The 9983-nt window shown below is 40.1% G+C and overlaps 1 protein-coding gene across 1 annotated transcript in view; it reads right to left on the reverse strand.

Annotated features, from left to right (window-relative positions):
• Positions 1–8402: 8402 nt before the first annotated feature.
• Positions 8403–9983, reverse strand: part of LOC138006290 (acidic phospholipase A2 Cc1-PLA2-like) — a 14766-nt gene continuing 13185 nt past the window's right edge. Inside the window, exons 4-5 of the mRNA XM_068852528.1 lie at positions 9754–9857; positions 8403–8594 (exon numbers count right to left, since the gene is read on the reverse strand). Coding sequence (XP_068708629.1) covers positions 8452–8594; positions 9754–9857 — 247 coding nt within the window. The 3' untranslated portion in view covers positions 8403–8451. The remainder of the gene's footprint in view (positions 8595–9753; positions 9858–9983) is intronic.

Raw genomic sequence — 9983 nt, forward strand, 5'->3', positions numbered from 1 at the left:
ACGCTCTTTAACGTGGTATAAGACTCTTTACTGAAATCGAGGTACCAGTCGACGATTTTGGGCTTTGAAATTTGCCAGTTTTTCATGGAACATCCGCTCATAAGCTCTCTTACGACTCCGTGGCTAGTGAAAATCAACCTTAAACGAAATTACGAGCCTCTCCGTCCCCTGGGGACATCATGAGGACACAGGGGTTGAGAACTCTGCCGACCTGGCAACAATCATGGCGGACAGGTCTGGAAGAGTCGTGTGGCGTCCCGCCTGTGGGCGCCTTAGTTATAAGAGAGAATAACATAGAATAGCTCCGGACACTGTTGAGAAAATTCGAGAAATGTAGAAAACACTCGCCCGCGGCTCGTGTTTTCTACATTTCCCTCGTGTTCTAAAATGCCAGTCGTGTTTTATCACAGTGTAATACACGGCTTAACCTTCTTTATTGTTAAACATACTCCGAATAACAATAAGCTGGGAGTTTTTTGTTTTTGTTTTGTTTTTGTTTTTTTTGGAGGGGGGGGGGGGGGTTGGGATAGGGGAGGGGGAGGGGGGAGCGTAGTAACGCCATCTTAGTCGTTTGACAACAATATTCATTATTGTATAAGCTGCCCAATTAATGATTAAGGGTGCGTTCTATTGACCCTATTCCGGAACAAGAATACGCGGAGTGATGATTTACAAAAGTATGTCTGGCGCTTTTGAAGCAAGAAGGATAATAATATATGTTTAAACTAGCATTTTAGCAAGTGTTTGATAATTTTAATGGGAATCTCCGTAAAAACGAAGGATTGCTAGCTTCTATTCCATGTACCCCAATTTCAGAATACGGTCAATCGAACGCGCCCTTAATCTTAACAACGCACAATCTGCTGTGTAAACATATTAACATTAGTCCGTCTATTTCATCATGGTTCGACTAGTGGTGAACACTTCAGAATATCACGCCAGCCACGTGCCTCGTCTCCTTGTATTCCTTGGCGTGCTTGCTATCCCACCCACTCCACTAGCCCTGGAAGGAAAGAGGCACTACTCGTAGTTCAATCTAATATCTAATGACACTAAAATGAAAGACTATTGCATCGATTCAACAGTTCCGGATCCCTGGACAACGATCACAAGAAGGATTATTATAACGTATGCTTTGATTGGTGGCACAAGTATCAACTACGAATGTCCATGCATGGATCTTCGTCATTGCGACAAAATGGATTGAAGCTGCCGATGACTTGATTGAATATAGTGACCGCACGTGACCGCACCGCACGTGACCGCACGTGATCTGCCATGCCAAGACTGTACACATTTTAGCTCTACCACGTTTCCTATTACGATAAGGACAAACAACATGAAACAAAACGTGTAAGTTAGAAGTTTCCCTTCACTGACTCGGTTCTTGAGACCAAACCTTTACGGCAATTTCCTACTGATAAGGCAGTTTCACATATATCCTTGTATAGCATTTCTGATGTTTAAATAGGCGACCACAAGTGTCTCAAAGTACAGAACTTTGTAAAGATCCTAGCAAACTCATTTATGCAGTCTTCAACTTTGTTCTTGTGCTGGTCGGAGCAAGGGAGTAGAGAGGACACAAGAGGTATCTCCAGGTCTAAACCACTGCAGTATAACGACTAGATCTCTTTAATATTGGCAACTACTACTTCTGTTAGACGACCTAGTGAGCAACTCTCAGTGGGAGGCGCGGTGGCATCATGGTTAGTGTGCTCGACTCCGGAGCGAATGGTCGGGGTTTGGGTCCTGTCTTTGGCAAGCCACTTTACTCCCACAGTGCCTCTCTCCACCCAGGTGTATAAATGGGTACCGGCGAAGTGCTGGGGGTAATCCTGCGATGGACTAGCATCCCATCCAAGGGGGAAGTAAAAATTAATCCTAGCCGCTTCATGCTATGGAAACCGGGGATAGGCTCCGGCGTGTTGGTTCACAGTGGCTCGGAAAGCGCTTTACCTTACCTTTAAACAACTCTCAGCTTTAGCAAAAGATCGGTTGTGCAAGATCCAAAATTGGAGCATTTAGTAAACTGGTAAAGAACAAAACGTTTTAACAGGAAAAACAATATACATATCTTTCGTCAATGTTTACATTTTTGAACCAATATTGGAATCACGCTTGATTGCCTGATTCCTAGTATATTTCATTATTCTTTTCGTTTCTATTTGTTTGGTTTGAGAAATAAGAAGACCTACCTTCTTGGTTTCACGTCACAGTCTGACTCAATCCCAGGTCCGCCATCTTGGATCCACTCTAAAAAAGCGTTTCACTTAAGTTAGAAGGGCTTCAAAATTGATAAAAAAAATCAAAGATACAAGAAATTTACAGAATTTGGAAAAAATCGTCATAAAATCCAAATGCAATCGATTTCAAAAGGACGATCCGTAACTTACAGTACATTCTAATACTATTTGAATTACAAAGATGGTATTCGATGTATTTACTGTGTGTAATTACAAAGCATAGACACCGATGATTTGGCTTTTTTTTCCTCTCCGCGGCGAGGCAGTTGATATTGATCGAGTGACTCCCAAAAAATTTGCTGCTCATGCAAAATTCATTTATTTTTCAAGATATCCACTACCTTTGTAACTGAAGGTTACGACTGTTGACTATAAAGAGTCTTAGTGTGCACTATAGAATTTTTATATGAAAGCTGGCTTGATTTCAGGTTTGATAGTATATGATAATATTTTGGTGAACCCTACTAGGTATCTCTCCGAGTGAGGACATGATGTGCGAGTCAGCGAGCCATGGTTACGAGCCATGGTTAGGAGCCATGCGAGTCATGCGAGCGATGGTTACGAGCCATGACAGCCATGGTTACGAGCCATGCGAGTCATGCGAGCCATGGTTACGAGCCATGCCAGCTATGCGAGCTATAGGTGCGAGTCATGCAACCCAACATGGCTAGCTATGCGAGTCAACATGCGAGTCACACAGTTATTGAAAGCTAATGGTTGCTGTGACTTAAATACTGTTTATCAGCGCTATTTGAAATGGTTTCTTAGACTTAAATGCGAGACTCACACGGCTCGCATGGCTCGCTGATTCGCAGATTGTCCACCCCCTATCCCCCTATTAGTTATAAATTGATATAGTCAACTTGTATCAAAATAAATTTAGATTAACGAGGCTCGAGGCCGCAATGTTGTCAGATGTTAGACTTCGAAAGGCAACACTTACGCAAATGCACAGAATGTATCCAAAATATCATTGAAATACAAACTGATAAACAAGCGCGAACATGTCTCGAGAGTAAGAAAATAAGATTGATCGCTGTGTGCAAATAATGCACCGAGGATGAAAATCAGTCTTCTATTATTTAGTTAGTTAGAAATGTCGGTGGATTAAGCTGAGTGCACTTAATATGATTGACTGATGTAACTATCCGATTTCAGGTATCCGGTTACAGCCAACTGTCCGATTTCACTGTCCGATTTCAACCCTACACAATAATTACCGTAAATGCTCTATTAAGCCCCCCCCCCCCCCCCCTCTCTAATAAGCTCCCCCTTTTCAGAGGAGGAAAGTTAATAAGCCCCCCAGCCTCCCCTCTCTCTCGCCGATTACGTGACAAATAGGCTTGCGCAGAACGAATCACGATCGAGAATTTTGTTATAGATACGATTAATAATGATAGCGCAGTGGTGAGAGCGCTCGCCTCCCATCAATGTGGATCGGCCGGTCCGGTGCCAAATGTGGGTTGAGTTTGTTGTTGGTTGTTGCCTTACTTTGAAGATTTTCCGCCAGGTTGTCCCTCCGAGAAAACTCTTTCTTTCTTGCAGAAAATCACCAAGACCAGGAAACCGAGTAGCAGTGCTGAGCCCACGATCGAGTACAAGTCTACTGCGGGTTTACCCTATGTCAAAGGCCTATACGAACAACTTCGCCGCTACCCACAGCAACAAGGCATACGCGCTGCTTTCAAGTCGGAGACTGCATTAAGATCACATCTAGTACGACCGAAAGACGCTGTCGAGCCCACTAAACAAGATGGCGTGGTTTACAGGATTCCCTGAGAATGCGGTAAAGTCTACATCGGCGAGACTGGATGGCCTATGCAAGATAGAATCATTGAACATTAGCGAGACATCCGACTTCCCTCACCCAGACCTCCGCCGTTTCAGAACACGCTAACAACACTGGATACAACCCGCTTTGGAACGACGTAAAGGCTATTGATCGTGATTCTCATTGGTACACACGCAGGGTCAAAGAGGCGATTCACATAAGACTTCACCTCCAACATGGGAGGGTCACAGTTTTTTGAGCCCTTCAAAAGGGAGGGTTATGAAAAAAATGACAGGAAAAGAGGGAGGGTCACAAGAAATTAAGCTACCATGATGGTAAAGGGATGCTTTATTATCATGTTTTACAAGACAACAAATTATGTCTAAAACTCAAGGCATGCAATTATTTGACAAGACAAGCTATCGAAAGTATAAATGCAACGACCCAACTTATGAAGTAGCTCACGTATTGCTTTTGCACATCAATTTATTGTTAAATATCACGCAGAATAACAGCGTCACTATCAGAAGTGCTACCACCAGGATCATCCTCAACATTATTATCATCATCATCATCATCATCATCATCATCAAAGTCCTGCCCACCATCACTATCATCATCCTCAGTCTCACTCATAGTAAATGCCATATGTTGCTTGGTAACGTCTTTTGTAGCCACAGTGAACAGTCCCTTGTCAAATGCATATCGGATACAAGGCAACTGTTTCTTTTTTAGGGTACTTATAATAATTCCCTCATGATAGGGTTCTAGTGGGCCTATGGGCTCTGCATCACTATCGACATTATGTTGGGGTGCAATGGTTTCAATTCTTTTTTTGTTTTGCCTTTTTAGCCTTCCTCTTGTTTTGTTTCTGTTTACGTTTTCTTCTTTTTGGCATTGAGCATGTACCCTTAAACAGTTGGGAGCACTTTTCTTGTAATTCTGTTAACTGACTATTAATTTCCTTGACTTTCTTGTGTAGAAGGGCAACTCCTCCCAATTGATTTTCAAAGAACTTGTGGATAGCTTCTTCTTTACTATTCAGTTTACCATTGGAACTAAAACGTTTGGTGTCAAAAGTTTTTATTTTGTTATCAATGAGACTTAAACTTGCAATGATTTGCATAGCCTTCTCAATTTTAATGTTGATTCTAATATTATCACTAGGAGTCAACGTATGATCTTCGTCAAGAACAGCTCCTGCTGCGGCGGGATTTTCGTTGTTCATTGTATGTTCTACGCTGACGATACCCAAATCTACATCGCTATTAAAGATCCTGAGCATTCTGTTGATTCTGTCGAAATTCTTCAAGCATGCGTAAATGATGTTTTTTGCATGGAACACTCAGAACATGTTGAAGAGCAATCCTGGTAAAACTCAAATACTGCATTTCACTTCCCGTTTCAAGAAGCAACCATCATCGTTGGAGAATTTAACGTTAGCTAATAGTATAATAGGAATCAAAGCAAAAGCTAAGAATTTGGGCATTGTAATGGATAAAACTTTATTTTTTAATGACCATATCAACGAAACATGCAAAAAAGCCAGTTTTGCTATAAGATCCATTTGACGCATCCGTAGATACCTTCCGTATGATGGGTTGAAGATGCTAGTCAACTCCCTTGTGATTTCCAGACTAGACTATTGTAATAGCGTTTTATATGGGATACCAAAGTATCAAAGGGACAAATTACAGAGAATCCAGAATATCGCTGCTCGAATGATAACTGGAACACGAAGCACTGACCTATTTTAAAGAATCTGCATTGGCTGCCAGTCGAAGCAAGAATTAATTTTAAGATTTTATTTATAACGTATAAGATCTTAAATGGGCAATCTACCAGTTACTTAGAACCTATTATACAAGAATATCACCCATTAAGAACACTGAGATCAACAACTCGTTCACTGTTATGCATCCCATCTATCAAATCCAATTCCTATGGTGGTCGCGCTTTCTCAACAAATGCGCCGAAATTATGGAATTCAATTCCCGAATATATTAAAAGAGCAGAAACAGTAGAAACGTTTAAAACTAGGCTTAAGACATTTTTGTTTAAAAAACATTACTGCTAATTAATTATTTATTTTTCTCTGTCTTTTTAATGAATGATCCGTTGTTAGGCGCATTGAGGTTAGAAATGCGCCCTTATTATTATTATTATTATTATTATTATTATTATTATTATTATTATTATTATTATTATTATTATTATTATTAAGATCGATATTGGCTGTTCATCTACACTCAACCCTTTTTCTTTCTGTGAATTCAACATGATGGTACAGAGTGAATATTTTTCTGAGCAGTGAGCAATCTCGTACCTAGAGTCTTCTAGCTTTTTGGTCAGCGTACAACTGCCTGCTGACCAAAAAGCCAGAAGACTCAGAGGACACAAGAATTTTCGCCTTAGTGGACTCAAATGCGGCATGCAGCGGTGCAACTCCTCGAGAGGATTCAACCTCGAACTGTAAAAATGGTCAAGAGAAGCCTACTTTTTCAGAGAAAAGGAGCAAAGTCAGGTTAGAGAGTAAAGTGTCAAAAAAACTGAAGATATCATTACAGTCGTGCAAAGCGAATGAAAACGAGGAAAAGCTCGAAGGACTTCTCGTGTTTTATACGAAAAATGGCATGAAGTGCCAAATCTGAGAGGGCTTCCTGTATATTCTTAGACAACTTTTGGCCTCTTACGGCGGTAGTAAGCGTTTGGCTATCTCCCATATAATGAAGCTTGTGGATTCATAGAAAGGGATATTCACCTTTTGCATGAGGAATATGGACTGTGTGTTTATGTGGCAACAGTGATTAACACTAGATACATAATTATTCTACAAAATGAAACTGTAGATACTGGTAAGTCTCTCTTGGAACTTGAATGCCTTCTATCAAAAGAACAGAACAACGTTCCAAGATTTGATTTGAATGCAGAGTCATTAGAACGAGTCCTACAGTCTATGGACACAGAATATGACAAGTCAGTTTTGAAAGCCATGATTTTCCGGCTTCTGCCTCGAGGAAGAAGGTTTATCAGCTTGGAATTTAACCAGAAAATGCTATAGGCCTCCTTAACAAAGTCGTTAGTGCAACTATTGAATGCGAACGAGCTACTGAAGCGGAAGGGTATATTTTAAAACTAAGAGATTTGGACAAATTGAAATCCCACATAAACGAAAAAATAGTAGTCATCGAGGAAAGCTTGGGCAAAAAAGAAACTTTGATATCTGAAAGGCGAAAGGCAGATCTTGTTTCAGAAAAGTCAAGTCTAGAAGAAAGAAAAGACTAGATTGAGAATAATTTTCCACAAAATGACTCTCAGAGTATCAGAAGATTTAACCAGAGAAAACGGAAATTAGAAAAAACACTTATATACATGAAAACAGAGTGAAAAGATGCAAACTTGGTGCTGGTGCAAAGAGAAGTTTGGACACTTAAGGAGGGTGCCTACTAATTCAAAGGTATTTTTGCCCCGGTTTATGATTATGCAGAAAATGTAGATCTTAACAAGTGTTATTGAAATCCAAAGAGAAAATTGGGGGTAACCACGCATTTTTCAAAGATAATTGTATCCTTTGCCCTTTGGTATAACGGAAATTTTGCCATCGTGTGCACGACATAGTCTACGTTCAAGATTACACCATGAAAGATGATGTCTTATGTGTAACAGCTGGTCCAGATTGTAAGTTTAAAACGTATGAAATGAAGAAACTCAACTGGCTGAAAACGCAGCTATCTTAAGCAGTTAGTTCACTCCAAGAAGAAAAGAAAAAAGTCACCAATGTTAATGATATCGCAATTGTCATTAAAAGTCCTAAGAGAAAATACAAAACAATGCTTATGCAAAATTTTGGACGCACAAATAAAGAGTATTAGAGCAGTTTTCAATTGAGTGTCGAAAGTAATGAGATAATTACTTTGGTTTATGATTACTTCACTCAGTGATTGGTTCAAAGTTCTCGCACCATTTTTTTCAACCAATTAGAAGTGAAACCAAAACCAATCGTGGCTCGCGCGTGCACATTTTCCCGCGCTTTCAGTCAACTACGTGTAAATACTTCGAGTTTTGATTGCTTTACCAGATTGTTTCCGTCCTTTTTGATTGGCAAAGTAATAAGTTTGGTTTTGTTTTTACGACACTCAATTAAACTCGCTCTGTGATATTTTTGATATTGGCTAATACAAACCATATCTGTGAGACTGGAGCGGAGTAATTTATCCTACCTGAAACTTCCTTCATCTATGCAGCTATTTTGAAGGCTTGACCCACTCCCCTCCTTCCCCCCTCCCCCTTAAAAAATCCCGGCTACGCCCCAGTGTTCCATACGGTCGTTGCTCATTGACTTCCCTGGATTTATAAGAAGGGTAAAAATAAAATCTCCGGAGGCCAGCTAAGAAAATTAATTCTTTTATTTTGCACTAATAAGGTATTATTACATCGTCAGCATTTGGAGGTGTCATAGATAGCATATGATTTGTTAAAATATGCTTCACCAAAACATTTTGCAGCCTGACTATCACACTCGCAAAGGGCTGTCTTGCACTTTTTTTGTTCGTCATCAGCAGAATACGTAAATTCAGGCTCTGAAAGAAGAATGATAATATGCCGAACATCATAAAAAAAGTGAAATTTAATGAAATTTCAGAAAAGTCATAGCGTTAAAATCGAAGTAAAAGGGTCTAAATCAAGGTTATTAAATTACACTAAACGACAGGCATATTTAAGCACTTAAAAAAGGTTCGTATTGTAAAGTTTTGTTAAACCTGATCCAAATAATTCATTAGACGCTTTGACCAATCGGAAAATCTTCTCTAGATACATGAGTAGCGTTTATTGTTATACCTAGTAATTCACCCAACAAACCTAAAAGCCCGAGGAGGGATTTGAACGTGGCCCCTGGGAAAGAGTGTATTCCCCTAACATGATCAAATCTGCTTCATGATTTGAGTCAAAGAGTTTACAACCTCTAATTACGTTGGATTCCAAGCAGCTCTATTATTTTTAGGGTCAGGGTCCATCGTTGATTGGTTGTTTGTTTTAGTCCATTGTTTTCTGAGCCATTCCCAGGAGACGTTGAAGTAGCTGCGTAATGTGAATCACAGAGGACTCAGTTTGCTTTTAGGTAAAGCTAATCGTTCTGTTACTCGTTTCAACAACTTTAAAGCTCAGGACGGAGAATCTCTGAAAACTGCTTATTTGGCTAGGTAATTGGCCACTTCTTGTTAAATATATATGAAAACCAACATCAAAATTTTGGAGCAACTTTAAGAAACTATCTGGAGGATATAGAGCATTTTTTTCAAAACCTGAAGCATCTTTTGGACAGCCCCGAGCTAAGATGGTAGATCAGAGTACAGCCTAATCGCATTTATATCCAGACTATCATAGGTTCGAATCTCGTTTAAGCCTGAACTTTTCAGGCTTTCTTTCCAACTACCTAGGTTTGTCTCTTAGCTACCTGACCATCGATTAGAACATAATTGGGGTTCTCGCTAAATGTGAAATCGTGACCATTCTATAATACTGAGATACCAAATACTAATACTCTTACCATAAAGCACTTTTACATGTCACAAGTCAGGTACAATTTTCGAGGCAGATCTGGCCTTGGTTGCCCTTTGAACAGCTGAGACCAGTATTGGTTTTGGGGGCTAGCCAACTACTCACCACTGTAAGTGCGCCCTTAGCTTAGCTTACATGCAGATCTCCCCTTCCGTGTCTATCATTAAAATAAGTATTTACCGCATTGGCGACATTCAGTGTAGCGATAATTTGTGAAGAAAGTAAACCACCATCCCTGACAGAAGTCCAGACTTTTGTAGCATAAGTCGTGCTCGTAACAACACCTAGAACAAGTCAGAGTTCGAGAACCGTAATGTAATTTAAGACCCGCTTTCTTTCCATGTCAATTTCGAATCTTTACTCGAGGAAGGGGTGAGGGGCAGGGGGTAGGGGGTAGGGGGTGAAGGGTA

Source organism: Montipora foliosa, chromosome 6 (genome assembly GCF_036669935.1).
Source record: "Montipora foliosa isolate CH-2021 chromosome 6, ASM3666993v2, whole genome shotgun sequence".
Classification (NCBI taxonomy): Eukaryota; Metazoa; Cnidaria; class Anthozoa; order Scleractinia; family Acroporidae; genus Montipora; species Montipora foliosa.